Source organism: Pyrus communis, chromosome 12 (assembly GCF_041283825.1).
Source record: "Pyrus communis isolate YQ-2024b chromosome 12, ASM4128382v1, whole genome shotgun sequence".
NCBI classification, from domain to species: Eukaryota; Viridiplantae; Streptophyta; class Magnoliopsida; order Rosales; family Rosaceae; genus Pyrus; species Pyrus communis.
In genome coordinates this window covers 23,437,826-23,456,232 of record NC_142576.1, presented here as the reverse complement: position 1 = coordinate 23,456,232, position 18,407 = coordinate 23,437,826, and the positions used below count along the sequence as shown (strand labels likewise).

The 18,407-nt window shown below is 36.0% G+C and overlaps 2 protein-coding genes and 1 non-coding gene across 3 annotated transcripts; 1 reads left to right on the top strand and 2 right to left on the bottom strand.

The window, feature by feature from the left end:
* Window positions 1-1,769: 1,769 nt before the first annotated feature.
* On the top strand, window positions 1,770-6,213 carry LOC137744564 (1-aminocyclopropane-1-carboxylate oxidase homolog 4-like). The gene is made up of 2 exons (XM_068484346.2): window positions 1,770-2,739; window positions 5,845-6,213. The coding sequence occupies exons 1-2, from the start codon at window positions 1,861-1,863 to the stop codon at window positions 6,103-6,105; spliced, it is 1,140 nt and encodes a 379-aa protein (XP_068340447.2). The 5' UTR covers window positions 1,770-1,860; the 3' UTR covers window positions 6,106-6,213.
* Window positions 6,214-16,356: 10,143 nt separating this feature from the next.
* LOC137745130 (ubiquitin-ribosomal protein eL40 fusion protein) lies at window positions 16,357-18,184 on the bottom strand. Its single transcript, XM_068485017.2, has 4 exons — window positions 17,900-18,184; window positions 17,691-17,793; window positions 16,666-16,732; window positions 16,357-16,516 (listed from the first exon to the last, which is right to left on the bottom strand). Exons 1-4 carry the CDS (start codon window positions 18,087-18,089, stop codon window positions 16,490-16,492), a joined length of 387 nt encoding a protein of 128 aa, XP_068341118.1. The 5' UTR covers window positions 18,090-18,184; the 3' UTR covers window positions 16,357-16,489.
* LOC137746368 (small nucleolar RNA snoR99) lies at window positions 17,474-17,575 on the bottom strand. Its single transcript, XR_011069838.1, has one exon. It is a non-coding gene; the product is annotated as a small nucleolar RNA snoR99 (small nucleolar RNA).
* Window positions 18,185-18,407: the final 223 nt, after the last annotated feature.

Sequence of the window (18,407 nt, the reverse complement as noted above, 5' to 3'; positions counted from 1 at the left end):
TTGATGGATGAGCAGATCTTCAAGGGCTTTTGGGCTTAGTCTTGAAGAACGATTGGATGTGTGGATTTGTTGAGGTTGTTGATCCAAAGGGCCGTTAGGATGAACGGATGATGAATGATGAACACTTTCTTCAAGGGGCCGTCGGGGCTTGATCTTGAGTTGGTGGGAGTTCTTCAAGGGCCGTTGGGGCTTGATCTTGAAGGAGGATTTGACGAAGAACGAAGAGTGCTTTCTTGATCCTTCGGGATTTTCTTGAGAGCTTTAGAACTTTAAGGCTTCAAGGTTTTGGTCCCCTAATTCTATCTTCGTAGGATGTAGATTTATTGATCCAAGGGCTGTCGATGCTTGATCTTGGATGAACGGATGAAAGTTTCTTCAAGGGCCTTCGGGGCTTTGATCTTGAAGGTTGATGGAAGTTTCTTCAAGGGCCGTTGGGCTTGATCTTGAAGGTTGATGGAAGTTTCTTCAAGGGCCTTCGGGGCTTGATCTTGAAGTTTGATGGATGAGCGGATCTTCAAGGGCTTTTGGGCTTCATCTTGAAGAACGGTGATGAACGGATCTTCAAGGGCTTTTGGGCTTGATCTTGAAGAACGGTTGGTTTTCTTCAAGAGCCGTCGGGGCTTGATCTTGAATGAACAGTTGGTTTTCTTCAAGGGCTTTTGGGCTTGATCTTGAAGAATAGATGTGTGGATTTGTTTGTTGATCCAAGGGCCGTCGGGGCTTGATCTTGGATGAACAGTTGTTGAACGGATCTTTAAGGGCCTTTGAGGCTTAATCTTGAAGAACAGTTGTTTGTTGATCCAAGGGCCTTCGGGGCTTGATCTTGGATGAATGATTGCCTCAAGGATTTGACGAAGAACGAAGAGTGCTTTCTCCATTCTTCGGGATTCTTGGGAATTTGGGGGTTGGATGCTTGAGAGCTTTAGAGTTTCAAAGCTTCAAGGATTTTGGATGTGTGAGGAGTATTCTCTTCCATTTTGGGAGTAGAGAAATGTATTTGTGAATTGGTTTCCCAAGGTGATATCTATTCCTCTTGATGGAGAAACCTATTTATAGGTTTTGAGAGTGAATCACCACCATTCATTTTTTTGGTGAAGTGAGTGGAGGTTGTAGGTGAAGTAAGTGGAGGTTGTAGGTGAAGTAAGTGGATGTTGTAGGTTGGTGAAGTAAATAAATGTTGTAATTTTAATACATTGGTTAACATTTATTTTACCGAAATTTCGATGTCTACACTTATACTAATTATTTCATAAAGCAACCAATAAAATTTTTATATAGGCATCCTACTTTTTGTGGCAACTATGAAAACAATTGACATAAATATAACTAGTTATGTGCCCATACGTTGTACGTGTGTAATTAAATTTGCTATTATTTATTATAAAAATATTTACATCACTTTTTTTTTTAAGAAAAAGAAAACTAAAAAAAATAGAAATAAAATTGGGCGTGGAACTTGGAAGAAGGGGTGAGAGAGTTGATGAAGTGGGAGACGTGGGTTTGGAAAACCTTCTTAATTTTTAAATAGGGTGTGTTGTCATTACTTGGCTGTGAGGTTTGTTCAAAAAATAACAAAATTTGTGTTGTATGTATTTACTAAATTGCCCATGTATTTTATTTTTGTTTAGTTTTGATGAGAGGGTTAGAATAATACTTTTGTAGAGTTTTGATTGACAAATAAGGTCCCTTAATAGGTAATTTAGATTTAGATATTAGCGTTTGGAAATAATAAAACAAAAATGAACAAAGAAAACGATTAAAAACAAATAGCACCAAATTAACGAATGCGCAACCGCTTTTATATATACAGTTTAGATGAAAAAAAGGGAAACGCAGAAATAAGTTGTTGGATCGGATAAAATGCACAAGTCTATCAATTCTACTCACAAAATGGCAGCCAAAATTGATGCAACATCGGGATCATACGACCGCATGAAAGAAGTCAAAGAATTCGACGATTCGAAGATGGGAGTCAAAGGCCTCTCCGATTCAGGCATCACTGTCATCCCTCAAATTTTTGTCCACGACCCTCAAACCTTATCAGATCTCAAACCCTCATCCAAAAACACCACCACCACCATTCCCACCATCGACCTTTCTCACATCAACTCAGCCGCCCACCGCCCCAAAATCGTTGACCAAGTGAAATCCGCCGCCAATACCTTTGGCTTCTTCCAAGTCACCAACCATGGGGTGCCGGTCTCCGTTTTGGATGAAACGATCACCGCTGTCAAAGCGTTCCACGAGCTGCCGCAGGGGGACAGAGCCAAGTACTACAGGCGAAATGAAGGAAAGGGAGTCATGTACGCTAGCAATGCCGACTTGTACCGCACATCAGCCGCCAGCTGGCGTGATTCTATACACGTGTGGATGAGCCCGGAGAGGGCCAAGGCCGAGGAGGTACCTGAGGCGTGTCGGGAAGAGTTGTTTGCTTGGGATCTGCATGCAACCAAGGTGGCGGATGACGTGTTTGAGTTGCTTTCGGAAGGGTTAGGGTTGGAGGGAAAGAGATTTAAGGAGTTAACATTTTCGGAAAACAGGTTTCTGGTGGGGCATTGCTATCCTTCTTGTCCCCAGCCTGATCGGACCATGGGGATTACGGCGCATACTGATGTTACGGCTCTGACGGTTCTGTTGCGGAACCATGTACCTGGGTTGCAAGTTAGGCATGAGAATGAGTGGCTGGATGTGAAGACTGTGCCTGGAGGTTTGATTATTAACGTTGGAGACTTGCTTCAGGTAAATCCAATATGACAATAATATCATATTCATATTTTCTCCTGCATGAACTGGTTCTTTAAGGGGAGGGATCTCCATTTTTGTTTTTAAATGATAATTAGTTGTGAGATTTATTCCACATCGAATTTCAACCATCTAAAACCGTCTATTTTGCAAGTATCATCCTTACAAAAATTCAATTAAATCTGAACATTTTGCCTATTTGATTGTTATAATGAAATTTCTATGTTTCTTAGTACATAATGTTGTCAATTTTTTTTAGCTCAACTAGATGTCTGTATATTGCCGATTTGGCCAATATTTTGTAAGGATGATCTATAAGATGCAACTTGAAAATGGATTAGTTGTGGGACCCTTTAATGGGAGGCATCTATGAGGTCCAACTTGAAAAATAGATCCAATTAGGATTGTTGAAGTTCGATTTGGTGTGGATCCCACAACTAAACCTTATTTTTTGAGAAAAATGGAGATTCATTCTCTTAAAGACTCTGTATGTGTGTGTGATTTTTATATATATATATATATATATATATATATATATATATTTATAGTTTGTGATATCCTCTAAATTTACTTTCTATCATATAACTTGTCAAATATCTGATAAGGTAGGTTCTAAGAGTAATATCCAAAATGGGTATTCTTTGCATGTACGCTATTGGAAATTGGAATAAAAATATGCATAGAGGATACAGTATAGATTTTTCTATTTTCACTTAGACAAAAATTAGTTAGTTTCATGTGGAAAATGAAAAACATTGTGGAGTTTCTATCTTCATTTTTCTGTTTTGTTCTATAGAAAGTAGTTAAGTTGATATGCTAAGTCAAGTGGAGATCCATATTAATGCAGTCAATATTAAATATATATATATATATATATATATATATATATATATATAATGGTTTCTTTTAAGAGAGCTTTAATGAAAAGGGCTTGAGCCAACAAATATTTAACCAAAAACCATTCCAAAATGTTATTTAACCAAAATGGCTCAAAGTTTAATAAAAAAACTATCCAAAACTATTGTCCACAGGCCAACAAATATTCTACCGAGTCCATGCACCACCATAAGGACCAAAACTATTAGCACTATCTTGGGAATGTCTCCGCCTCCTCATCTTCTTTTTCCCTTTGTCTTTCCTTGAGCCACTTTCCTCATGCATGCTCTTCTTTTTCCTTGAGCCATTTTCTTCATATCTGATCTTCTTCCTCACCTCCCCATTTTCTTTTCCCTTCTTACTTGACTTCTCTTTAAATGAAGCTTTCTTCTTCTTTCTTGATGATTGCCCACTATCACCTGCAGCAGAATCATGTCCCCACAGCAGGGGATCATCTTCATCATCTAACTGCCAATTGCCCGGTAATTCTCCATTTTCAAAAACAACCAAATCAAAGTTGAAAAATGAAGCATTAATTCATCGGAACAAAGCAGCCAAAACAAGTTCAAAGAAGTTTAATGGCAAAAACCGGTGAAAAAGTGTTTGAAAATAAAAAGAATCAAAACATAACACTGTTTCTGGAAAAAAAAAACTCAGATACAGTGTTTGTTTTGTCTGTGCACAAACAAAACAAACACTGTATCAGGAAAAAAAAGAACCAAAATCCATAAATAGTGACTTAAATTCCAGAAACAGTGACTTAGATTCCAAAAATAATGACTTAAATTCCAGTAACAATGACTTAAATTTCAGAAATTCCAGAAATAGTGACTTAAATTCCAGAAATTCTAGAAACAGTGACTTAAATTCCAGAAATAGTGAATTAAATTCCAGAAACAGTGACTTAATTCCAGAAACAGTCTATGTTTTAACCTTTGACTGTTTCTTTTCTTTCATGCATCAATTGATTATATCTAAGAAATATGGTGCTTATTTTGCTTTGAATCCAAATACAGTGAATTTCACTATTTCTTTTCTAGCTTACATTTAAGAAACAATGACTTAGATTCCAGAAACAGTAACTTAGATTTCCATAAACAGTGACTTAGATTCCAGAAACAATGTTATTTAAAATCCAGAAACAGTGACCTATTGTTATTATTGAATAACATGCAGATTTCAAATCTATTTTCTGAAGAAACAAACGATGAAAACTTATAGTTGAGCCATTTATCCATTAACAACGAAAATCTGGAATCAACCTAAAAAAGTTAGGGGTAAAATCGACAAATCATAATTTATTATAGTTGGGCAATTTTTAATTGAACTACTTTAATATGGGCCTTATACTAATCATTAAACAAAACTTATAACATGGTTTTTTTTTATCAAAACTAAAAGTTTTCAAGTCATTTTCATTAGTTTTCCTTTCTTTTAATGAATATCGTACTGTTTCTCAAAACAAAAAATAAACGTTATTTAAAAATTTCTCTTGTTTTTTCATTTAATAAAGGTGCGTGATCAATGATGTATATCTTAAGAGTTGAGATTTATAATATAATGACTATAAATTTTTTTTTAAATTTTTAATAAAGGTGCGTGATCAATGATGTATATCTAGTTAGTTGACATGAAATTTTTAATGGCCATATTTTGTCTTTATATCGATTGTTTATTTCTTTTTTCTTTATATCAAATTTTTGAGTAATGCTATTCTTACCATAATTCTTTACCATCTTAGGTGGCAGATGAGTTGAACAATCTACATCATTTAATTTCAATCTTTTTATTAGTTAAAACACTTAAATAATCTTAGGTGGAAGGTGGAGACTTCTCGTATACCACAATCATCATTTAATCAACAATCTTTTTATTAATTATTGATTAACATTTTGATTAAATGTTAATTAATTTGGGAGTCTTAACGAAAAGTCCACTGTACTGTTCACTTTAACGAAAAACCATATTTTTACACTAAAAAATCAATCCTAGTACTATTCACTTTACTCTTTATTTTGTCATTATCATTAAAACTCAAAGTTTTCAAGCCTTTTTTTATTAGTTTTCCTAATTAATTTAGATGATGTGGCTGTTTAACTCATCTGCCACCTAAGATAGTAAAGAAATGTGGTATAAAATTATGATAAGAATAGCATTATTGTATATTTTTGCGTCCAATCAGGATTAATTAATACTTTAATTATTGTGTTTTGTGTGAGGGTTTAGATCATCTCCAATGGGGAGTATAAAAGTGTGCAGCACAGGGTGTTGGCCAACTCATGGAAAGAAGCTCGAATCTCTGTTGTGATGTTTTTTTACCATACCAAATGGAGAGAAAATAATTACTATGGACCTCTTCCTGAGCTTTTGTCACCAGAGAAACCACCAATCTATCGAGACTTCACTAAACATGAAATACTTGAAAATTACTATAGCAAGGGATTAGATAGCAAATCTTTCATTGACAAAGTCACAATAAAAAACTAAGAGCTGGGTTAATCTCTTTCCACCATGTTTTTAGTTTATAGGAGTGATGCTAGGGATAAAAAATATGAATATCTCTGGGTATTTTCATATGTATTTGATTCGTTTGCAACATGCTTTTGAATTCGTCAGCTGGTTATAAGACTTGTGCGACAATCATGGGAATAGGACCTCATTGGAATAAGGGCACAACACTTTTTCATCACTATGGTAAAAGATCACTTGTTGTTATTGTGTTTTTTAGTTTCTATGTTCATTGTATATCGTACTTTTAAATTAAATTCTTCTAATTTGTGCATTTGTCCGTTCTTTTCAAGTACATTCAATTTTCGTGAATGTATGGATGTCTAACGGAAATACTAAGAATTCGTATACTTTGACAGATATGTTAAATTTATTTTAGAGAACTTTATTACAAATTTTTGTATTTTTTTATGTTTTAGTATACAAATTGTCGTATATTTTATATAGCTCTTTAGAAGTCTTAATTAATTTTTTCTTCAAAAGTTTGATTTTGTGAACTAAAGCAACTTGTAGAAAAAACTATTACAGCCAAACCTTAGGCGATGACGCAGTTTTCATCGACTAAGTTCTCTGTGCATGACAAATTAAGGGATTCGTCGCGCTAAATCGTCATGGCAAAAAGATAATAATAAAACTTTAGGCGACGAAGAATTTTATTAGGCAACAGACGTTTACACAACGAACTATATGTATTTCGTTGCACAATTTCTGAAGAAAAGAAAACACGTTAAACAGAATTCTTCGTCGCACAAAGTCTCTAAAATGGAAGAATTGGCCCTGCCGCAGGGGGGGGGGGATGTTGGTGTGGCCATGGGCAAGGTGAAATTTTCCGTAGCCTATCTGGATCCGGAAGGGGCGAATAACTGCGTTTTGCCACCAGTTGTTCGTCTTTTTTAAGAAAAAAAAAAGTATGCGGGGTTATATAAAACAAGCCAATGAAAAAAATTAATTAAATTATGGGAGTTTTAACAAAACGCTTCTGGTACTATTCACTTTAACGAAAAATGACAATTTTACTCTAAAAAGTTGCTACTGGTACTATTCACTTACAACACATTTTTATCATTTTGATTAAAACTCAAAGTTTTCAAGCTTTTTTCATTAGTTTTCCTTTAAAATAATGGCCTGCAAACAAAGGAAAAAAATTGTGCGTAGGCAAGAAACAGAGAATATGATCAACTAATATTAATATAGACTATAGTTTCGAATCTTTGATGTAAAAAACTAAAGGCTTTGTGTTTCTTGGATTAAATAACTCGTAACCATACAATTACAAATTCAAGTTGACAGTGGTATTATAAAATTGATGGTAAAGATTTACAGGAAGAAACAATTTCAGAATAGCCCCAAACCTAGAGAAGTGTTTCGAACCGTGAATCTCTACCCTGCCTCTTATCACCCTAACCACTCTCATTAGCTGGCTAACCCCAGTGGCTTTTTGCCTGAGCAGTATCTAATCACCATGGAATTGTTAATTTTGTTCCTCTTTTCTTGGGAAACCTTATAATTAATTTTTGGGATTGTTCTTCGATTTTTTTTAGGCTTTTCAGCCAAAATAGTCTTTGATATTTGTATAACTCATCACTTTGATTTTTGAGATTCGAAATCTATAGAATTGGTCATTGAGTTTGTCCACAATCAATCATTTTGGTCATTTCATATAAAATCTCTATAAAATAAGGATAAAATAACAAAAATACCCTCGATTTTGTCAAATCATTTGGGCCTATTGTTTATTATATTGAGGGTAATTTTGTCATTTTGATCATTATTTAACATAATTTTTCACTAAATGACTAAAGTGATTGATGGTAGACAATCTTAGGGGACCTCTTTTATCGATTTCTAATCTCAATGATCAAAAAGAGAAATTAAACAAATCTCATGAAACAATTTAACTAAAAAAAACCATTTTTTTAAGGTGACAGTCGGGATTGGAAGTCAGATTGATTTTTTTAAGGGTTTCATCATTACGTCAACAATGTCAAAAGAGGACAGGCATGTGAAGAGGGAATATATCTTAGCTGGGTAAACCACTTGAAAGAGACGATGGCCTCGAAGCTTCTCAGTAAGATAGGCCACGAACTTGCAAACTACAGCGTGCAATCCAATGTGCGACGTTCTCGACACTTCCAATCCAATCCACATCATTAACCCAGTTAATTTTCAAGACAGAAATCTGACATGGTGCTACCGCACTTGGAGAAATTTTTGGGTGTTCCGGGTACACCAAAAAAATTTGGTGTACCCTCACTCATAATGGTGGACCCTACCCTCACTTTTTTTTCAATAAAATAATAAAATCAAATTTTAATGAGTGTGGGTACACCAAAATTTTTTGGTGTACCCGGAACACCTAAAAATTTTCCCCGCACTTGAAGTTGAAAAAGTTGTCAAAACTGAAACTGCACAAAAATGACAAAATTGCAGGATTGCATTAATTATTTAATTGAAATTTAGTTTTATTTGACTTGATGTATTTTTTATGTTTCGAAAAATTTTAATTTTTTAATCAAATTGAAATGCATGAGGTAGGTGAATGTTTAGAAGATTAAAACTCTTGAAATGTTGAACAATGTTTTTATTTGTATGTTGAATAGGCTCAAACCGTTCGAACCAAACTGAATCAAACAGATTAACCATGATTTAGGTTGGTTTGGTTTGGTTCAATGATGATATTGGTTAAAACTGAACTATACCGAACCCTTGAAAACAAGTTAGTTCATTTATGTTGTGATGTCAAACAGATCTGCGCCCACCCCTAAACTACACTAGCTCATATAAACCTCGACACTACACTCGCTTTTTAACTAGCAGCTAACAAACCATATTATTAACTAATGCTGAGATGGACAGCTGACATGGCATATTCCTATTTTACTCAACGGGCGCCAACTGGCACGACACGCTGCAAGTGTGGATGGAATGAGGATCCTCCGATCACATCCGTTCATTGTATATCGTGTGATCAGTTTTTGTCAAATACTATTTATATTTAATTTTAAATAAATAAATTTACAATGATTTCTAGCCGCACGATATATGATAAACTGATATGATTGGAGAATTCCCGTGATCCTCACAAAGGATCCAGAGAGGATCCTCATTCGTGCGGATGAGCTCGAAGAGGCCCAAGGCAGAACAAATACCTGAGGTGTGCAGGGAAGAGGTCATATTACATGGGATTTGCATGCAACCAACGGGGCGAGACGTGGTGGAGATGATTTCGGAAGGGTTAGGATTGTGGGGAAGGAGGTGGAGGTTTAAGCAGTTAACTTTTTCGGATAAGAGGGCGCTTTTTGGGCATTTCTAAACCCTAAACCCTGAATCCTGAATATCAACGTTGGACATTTGCTTCAAGTAAATCAATCGTGACAATATATGTTCAATTTTTTTTTCCTCCTTTTGTTGCACAACTATATAAATCTAGTGATATAAATTACTTCTGATCCACTCTCTACATTATAACATGTTATACATATATGATAAGATACGTAGTATTGTACTATATATAAGAAATTTTTATATTTACGTGGGAATAGTACTTTTCACATGTATTTTTTCTAGTGTTATAACATGACTAGAAAATATGGTTGACGTGTCTGACTTCCAAAGCTTACTGATAAAAAAAAAATACACTGGTTATAATGTAAGTGCAATATAAGTAACACTGGTTAAAAAAATCCCTCATGATACATCCTTGACATTTAGACGTTTGTGTTATAAATTATAATTAGTTGCATTTGCCACTACGTCGGTAGTGTCCGTAATAGCACTTTTTCATTACATGTCGCTTTCTCATTTTAATTTTATGAGAAATGCTAAGGAGATTCTTTCGAAAGTGGGGCTCTCTATAAATTTTTTATCACTTCATCTTTTTGACACAATTCTCTTGCCAACATCATAAATATTGTGCCAAAAAAATCAGGTGGTGAAGAGTTCAAGGAGAGTTCTACTTTGAGAAAGTCTCTTTAGCAAAATAATGTGATTTTTGTCCTACATCATGTTCTTTGACATAAATTTGTCGTTCAAACCTATTGATTCCTTTCGATATTTAAACATCATGACTTCATATTGATTTTGTCCTAGATTTCTATAATTACAGTCCTAGTGCTACGTACATGGCTACAAATATTTTTGTGCCGCTCACGCATCATTGAGCTTAATTATCACTTTTTTTCATGAGAAGATGGCTCTTGAGAGTCACCAGGTTTGCTTGATCCCTCACAGGACCAGCCCGCAGAACTTCTTACCTACACAAGCCACACGCCACTTGCTTAATTATGTGTCAGTGGTCGCTAAAGTTTTGCAGATTACTGACCTATGCACATAGCAGAATTGGTTACGGGGTTGAAGAAATCACCCGGTGACCAATAATTTGGTCGCTAAAACCTGTTTAGGAGCCATAAGGTTTAGTAAGAATCTAACAGTAATTCCAGATTAAATACTTAAGAACAAGTCAACTAAATAATATCAGAATTATGGGCCTCAATAACACTCCTCGGACACTGGACGGCCCAGGACCTAGTAGTGATTATTCAGTTAAGAGTAATGCTAAGTAGATTAAATCTGTAAACTATATAGTGCATCAACAATAAGAAATAAGGACGTTAATCAATACTTAAGTAATAATACAATCATAAACTTCCATGTTCTTTAATTTGTAAAATTTATTCTATATATATATGGGTAATTTGGTAGTGATTTTTAGAACCAAATGACACTAATTAAGCGAAGGGTAATGCTAGGAAGACAAAATTTGCAAACTAAATGATGTTTCACCAATATAAATGAGCACATTATCAACGCTTAAATAATAAACCAATCATTAACTTTCATGTCCTTTAGTTTTCAAAATTTTATCTTCAAATTTAATATTGTTAGCATTACTCTAAATAAAAAGGACATACACTAATGACAACGTAAAATGGAAATTTCAGTGAGCAGTACGTCATGACTTTGGCACCAAAAAAAGGATTAAAAATAAAGAGCACTATCTACATTATTTTTCTTTTTTTGTTAAAAAATAAAATAAAATAAAGAGCACTAAACGCATCCCCGCCTTTAAATATCGTTGGATGAAAGAAAGGGAGACGCACAAACATATTGTTTTATTGGATTGAAAGTTCTAATTCTCAGTTGTGCTAAGGAAATGGCAGCCAAGGTCTTCCCATGTATCGCCTGATCAACCTTCAAATAGTAAGTGTCCAAAAGGAGAGAGAGAGAGAGAGAGAGAGAGAGAGAGAGAGAGAGAGAGAGAGAGAGAGAGAGAGAGAGAGAGAGAGAGAGAGAGAGAGAGAGAGAGAGAGAGAGAGAGAGAGAGAGAGAGAGAGAGAGAGAGAGAGAGAGAGTTGATGGATGCAAAGTAGTGACTTAAAAGTTAAAGCACCAAAACCTCATTGTTGAATTGTGTGAATAATTTTATTTATTTATGGGTAGTATTGCTAATGTCATAAGACATGTTAATGTTGAAGTTGTTTTAGCTTTGTTTTTAGTATGGTAAACTTAACTTTTTCAATTGGGTTGTACTAAAGTAGTGCCATAAAGCATTTTGATGAATTTTATTTCAAGTTGAATTTTAGTGTGGTGATCATAATTTTTCTTTCAATTGGCCTGTATTGATAGTATAAAATATTTAGTTTGCAAATGGTTTGAAACCGAATTGAACCGCAACCAAATGGTTCAAAAGTGCACCGCAAAAAAATTTGGTCTTAGTTTTGGTCTCACACAAAATTGCACCAAACTAAACCGTGCACACCTATACCCATTACAATCAAATGGAAAAGAACTTCTAGAAACGGTGGATAAAAACCTGTCCCCAATATATGTCATGTATCTAGTGACCAACACTAGTAATGGCATCGGGAATAAAATTTGCTTTGTGAAGGACACCAGACCAAGAAATAAAAGAAAAGGAACTAGCTAGAGATCTGATGTCGTCAAAGATTGTCCTTAGCCACCAAGGAGTACTACACTTGTTCAAAATAACATCAATGATAAGCTTGGAATCTCCTTCAACATACAACCTCTTAAAACCCTTGACCTTTGAAGTTCTCAAAGCATCACGCAAAGCAAGAGCTTCAACAACAAAAATGATACATTCTTCGAGATTGCGGGTACCAGCCACAATAGGTGAACCATTAGAATCTCTTATGACAAACCAGCAATAGCCTGAGAACCCACCAAAGAGCCAACAAAATTAATTTCTATTTTAGGATCATGGAGGTGGCCTCCACTTGATACTTTGAGATAAACCATGAGTTTCATTATGGGTATGAATTAATCTTATGTTTTATTGGCATGTAATACTGACATTCCACATCGCCCAGGGGAGTGGATCCTGTAAGCCTTTTATGTATATTCTCATCTCTACCTAGCACAAGGCCTTTTAGGAGCTCATTGGCTTTGGGTTCCATCAAAACTCCGAAGATAAGTGAGTAGCGCGCGAGAGCAATCCCATAATGGGTGACCTACTGGGAAGTTCTCATGTGAGTTCCCAGAAACAAAACCGTGAGGGTGTGGTCGGGGCCCAAAGCGGACAATAGAATGCTACGGTGGAGTGGAGCTCGGGATGTGGTAGGGGCCTGAGCCAGGATGTGACAATTTGGGGTTCCATCGGAACTCCGAAATTAAGCGAGTAGCGCGCGAGAGCAATCCTATGATGGGTGACCTATTAGGAAGTTCTCGTGTGAGTTCCTAGAAAAGCCTCGTGCTAGGTAGAGATGAGAATATACATAAGGCTTATAGGATTCACTCCCCTAGGCGATGTGGAATGTCACAAATACTGTCTGCCAACTATAATAGCAACCATAGGGACCCTGGTAGGATGAACCTTGCAAATATAGAAAACAAGATTATTCATCATTTCACACTTACCAAAAAGTTAAAAGAGCCTTACTAAGATAGAAAGCTCAAACTCATCATTTGCATTTAGCTGGGATAGCCAAGAAATCAAATCTGAATTAGAATTCACATAAGTTTAGCCAGTTATGATCCTCCAGACATTATGAGAGATTGCAATCAACAAAGAGATGTTGTTGATCTTCTTCATCATTGTTACAAACAGGGCAAACAAAGTTAGTATTAGGAAAAAACTATGCGATCTCTTTCTTGTTTGTAATCTACCTCAAATTGTTGAGAATATATTAATCCCACATTGGTGAAATAAGAGACTTTGCATGTGCTGATAAGTAGTTGGGCTATTCCCCATATTGTCAATTTGTTTTATGGTGGAGCCCCAACTTTCTTCATGGTAACAGAGCAGGTTGTCCCATGTGTAAAGCCCAAAGGCCTCAAGTGCTCCACATTACTCGAGTTGTGTTGTTCATGTGTTAGGCTTGAAAGTTCGCCACATGTGGGTACTGTTCTAAAAATCGGCCTAAGCGTTGGGCGATGGCTGGCCGTGGAGTTAACTCAAAATCGAGAGCAAAATCAAGACAGGGATTAGGCAACCGCCGAGACGATCTGGACGACCCTTGGGTAGCCTAGGCGGGCGACTGAGTGCCCTAGGCAATTCAGAAATTTCAATTTTGTTCTATTTTCAAGAATGCATATCAGCTACATTCTTGCCCTTCTGGGCTTCTGGTTCATAGTTTGGCGAAGACGAAAGGATGAACAAGATGAGAAATAATTTTCTCTCTCTTCCTTTCACAATCAAGTTTTGACAGCAAGCATCAAGTTGCTTGCTTTTCTTATTTAATTTTTTTTTTTAGTTTCCCTCCAATCAAGTTTTGACAGCAAGCATCAAGTTGCTTGCTTTTTGTTAAAAACCATAGGCTGTCAGTCCCTAACATATTGATTTTTCTTGTAAAAAATGATGGGGTGTCAATCCCTACATCCACATATTTCACACCTTTATTTCTCTTTAAATTAAACATTAATTAATATGATCTCTAAAAAATATTTTATAAATTACTATGAACTACCCATATTCACATCAGAATTTTTTTCTTTATTATGAACCACCCAACCCACTATGTGGGATTTTTACCTTTTAAAAAAAAAAAGATATAATCATTCAAAATGTCTTAAGTTATATGGCATATATGCTTAATGTGTTTTTAAATTTTGGACTTGTTGGATACTTTTTTTGCATTTTATCCATGGATTTTATATAAATATAATTGTTTGTAAGTGTCAATATGCACTTATTTACAAGATATACAAGAAATTTACTTAAATCCGCCTAAACCCCGCCTAGCCTCCTAGGCGCTAGGTGCTAGCCTGCCGCCCAACTAGCGCCTAGCGTTTTTTAGAACCTTGCAAGTGGGGGCGTATTGAGAATGAATCTCATATTGATGAGAGAAGAGACCTTGCAAGTGCTTATAAGTAGTTAGGCTACTTCCCATATTGTCAATTAATTTATGGTGGAACCCCAACTCTCTTGAGAAATGAGGAACGAACTAAACATTTCTATATTTTGTGGGACAGAAAGTTTCTACATTCTATTTAATAACACTATAGATAGATGTGTCATTTGCTTGTCAGTTTGCAACCAGGTGACCGATTTAACACAGAACTCACCATTAACAATGGACGCCATATAAATTCATCACGTCTTTCCTGTAACGGTAGCAAGATACTGCATATTCTGGCAAGTCCCCGTATAATAAGACTTTGTTCCTACCAATTTTCTCAATAACATCACTAGCTCTTATGTTGGCGAGTTCCTATTTATTTAAATACTTTGATAACTTGTATTCCGATGCATTGAAAGCTCTTTGTGCCTATATACAGAGACTACGATTGTGAGAACTTCAAATGGAGTTCTTATTGGAGATACTCTTAGAATAAAGAAGATGAAACGAAGAACGAGATCAACATATGGCAGGAAACGAAAGGGTTGGCTAGTCGACATATAATAATTTAATGGAGAGGTCGGCAATACACAGCAGCAGAAGTCGACGTACTAAGAAACAATGATAAGAGCTGCTGTCTGGAGAAAACAAGAAATCTGTGTCGTTGGAATTGGAATTGGTCAAGAAATGGGCCAAAATAAGTTACCAGATGAAAAAAAATATAAATATATATAGCTCAATGAAATGATCACAATATTAAAAGTATGATTAAATATATATGTATTTCTAAAATACAGGTGTTCACATTTGAATACGTTGACTCCTTCCTTCCAATTCTTGCATGTCCCGTGGCAAAACCCATAACAAGCCAAAGAAAGAGTCAAAATATCCACATCAATAATAACACTAAAAAAAAAAACAACATTAGTTTTTTCTTCTAATTAAAATTCCAATTCCTACGTGGAATGATATGAATTGGCATTAAAGAGGTTACTGTCAAATTAAATCATAGTACTAAGTGGCAAATCAAATATAAATTTTACGGTTAATCTCAGTTTATTACCTTGAAGTTTTTTTGTTTTCAACATTTGATACATCGAGTTTTTTTCGTCCCAGTTTGTTACTTAAAATCATAATTTTAAAACATTTTCATACATCCGTTAAGTTTTCGGTTACAGTCTCTGTTAACTGATTTACAACACTAGCCCAGACTTACAAGGTGGCCCAGCCACAAAGTAAGAAACCCAGAAAAACTACAAACCCTAAATCATAAAAAGACAAAAACAAAACACGCCCATGATGAACGAACCGAGTTGCCACCACAATCGCAAATCCGCTAGGACATTAAACCATGTAGAGAGAAGCATATCCCCAAGTCACCACAACCAACCCCACACATTCCTCTCAGAATCTGATCCAAGATTCGGCACTCCAAGGAGGCGGTACAAAGACCCGAATCGAGACGACAGTCTCGGTTCTGCACCCCTTGGAGTGCATAAGCGGAAACTCGCCTTTGAAATGGGTGGCACTTGCATGAACCAAAATGAAAGAGAGATTATTGAATCTTGTCGAATAGGCTGTGGGAAAAGAAAGAGAGGGAAGAATAGGAGAGGGCGGAGGAGAAATTAGGAAAACTGTGACAGCTCAGGAAACCACCACCCAAGAAGGGTTGGGAACCGGCTGAAGACCCAGGGGGAGAGGGGGCGGCATCTTTTTCTGCAAATCTAATGAACAAAAAGATTGTCTATCAGCGAAAACAAGACGTAGAGTGTGAAGCGAGGGAAGGCAATAGGGGGGCAAATGAAGGCTTCCAACAAGTTCCTGAAAAAAATAAAAACAAAGACGAAACAGAAGCTAAAAAACCTTTGTCCAAATCCACATCCCACAAAATTTGATCAAAACGATAAAACAAATATAAACCAAGAGATCAAAATTATCCCAATATCCATCAAATGTTAATATAAACTGCAGTAATTCAACTCCGATACATGGCAAATGACGTTAACTGAATTACAAAAATTCAAACTCCAGTCTAGACGAAAGTAACAAAATATTCGCCCAACACTCTACTTGATCTTCTTCTTGGGCCTCAACTGCAAGAAACAAAGATTAAGTTTCAGTCACTTAGAACGTAAAACTGATCCACAGCATATCAATCACGATCATATTCAATTCTATGATCGAATTTCAAATGCAGTACGCAAATAGCAACGCTGCATACTCCACAGAAAAATAAATCTACCTGGTTGCTGTGGCCACACTTCTTCTTCCTGCAGTTCACTGCCCTCGGATGCAGACGAGCATAGCACCTAACAAACAAGGGAGACAAAAAAAATTACATGTCAGCAGAACAATCTGTCTGTGGGATTCTCGCATGCAAAATCAAGTGTTGAAAAACTACAAGGGAAAAAACAATGGCAAGATACACAATAATTTACATGTCCAACACAGTATCAATCAACTTTACGTAGTGTAAAGGTATTAAAATCAACCAAAGGAAAAGCCTTGTTGACGAGGTCGAAACACTAGTTAAGATCTAAGATCAAAATGACACATTTCAAACAATCACATCATGCAAAATATATTAAGTAAACACAAAAAACAACAGGATGTTCCACCCATGAACACCAACTGAAAACAATTGATCTCAGCCAACACGATTAATGGATAGAAATAAATGTTGAGGCAGGATAAACTCAATACACCTGAAAAAGAGGAGGCTAAGTAATTCTCAACAATGAAGGACAAGCCACAAGAACATAACAACGCCAAACCAACAAATATACCGTAAAGTTAATAAAATGGAATTTCCTATTGGAAACAAGCATAGAATCTAACTTGCTCGGAAAAGTACACAAAAAAAGGCCTAGCCATTTGCCACTTAGGAAAAGCCTCATTCCTTCAGTCAAAATCTCAAAACCAAATTTGATATCTTCATGTCGAAAACATCATTAATTAAATCATGAGTCGATAGCTTAAATTAGGATATAAGTACAACAGTCAGTAATTGTTTTTACATAACAATGCTATACAATATAAGAACAATTAATCAATGTTCCACTCAAGAAAATCAACTGAAAATAAATGAGTCCAGCTGACAAAGTTAAGAGAATGGAAAATTTATATCGGGACGAGTATAACCTCAATTGCACTCTATCTGAAAGGGAGGCTAAGTAATTGTCCCACAAAATTAACCACTAAATTCACAACAAAAAAAAACATTAATTTGCCATAAATAAACAGATTAAGGTGAAAAAAGATAATTACTTTCTGCAAATCATCTTCTCCTGATTGTACTTGCGAGCCAAAGCCATCAGAGAAGGCTCGATAATTCCTCCCCGGAGTCTCAGCACCAGATGAAGAGTCGACTCTGAATCAAAACAGAGCAATCAATTCAAATCAGACTCCGTAAGCAGATCCAAACAATTGAAAAAAAATCCCCAAAATTAAAAACACTAGGAAAAAGGGAGACCGACCTTTCTGGATGTTGTAGTCAGCTAGGGTTCGGCCGTCTTCGAGCTGCTTGCCGGCGAAGATCAGGCGCTGCTGGTCCGGGGGAATGCCCTCCTTGTCCTGGATCTTGGCCTTGACATTGTCGATAGTGTCGCTGCTCTCGACCTCGAGAGTGATGGTCTTCCCGGTTAGGGTTTTCACGAAAATCTGCATCTCGAGGTTCGTTGGGCTGTGACTCTGAGAGGCGGAAATGGCTTCGTTAGGGTTTTATAATCAGCTTCTAGGGTTTCATTTCTTCGGGGCATCTCGCTTTGGAGTCGAGGCTTGCCAGGAAGGAATTGGGCCACCTGCTAAAAAGTGTGGGTATTTGGGCCTGTTTTTAAAAAGTACGACTACTATTTTTTTATGTAATTATAGATAAAATAGAAAATAAATATTCTAAATATAATCTGTGTTGAATGAACTGATGTCACATTGTTATTGAAAAACGAATAACCATAGCCATCGACCAACCACCATATATGGGTTGGG

Bases quoted from the DNA above. Each gene is read 5' to 3' on its own strand.
- LOC137745130 (XM_068485017.2), bottom strand. From the start codon at position 18,089: ATGCAGATTTTCGTGAAAACCCTAACCGGGAAGACCATCACTCTCGAG. The intron at 16,733-17,690 runs GTAATTATCTTT...CTTGTTTGTTAG, and splicing joins GAGAAGATGATTTGCAGAAA to GTGCTATGCTCGTCTGCATC. The intron at 16,517-16,665 runs GTAGATTTATTT...TGTTTCTTGCAG, and splicing joins AGTGTGGCCACAGCAACCAG to TTGAGGCCCAAGAAGAAGAT.
- LOC137744564 (XM_068484346.2), top strand. From the start codon at position 1,861: ATGCACAAGTCTATCAATTCTACTCACAAAATGGCAGCCAAAATTGAT. The intron at 2,740-5,844 runs GTAAATCCAATA...GTGAGGGTTTAG, and splicing joins ACGTTGGAGACTTGCTTCAG to ATCATCTCCAATGGGGAGTA.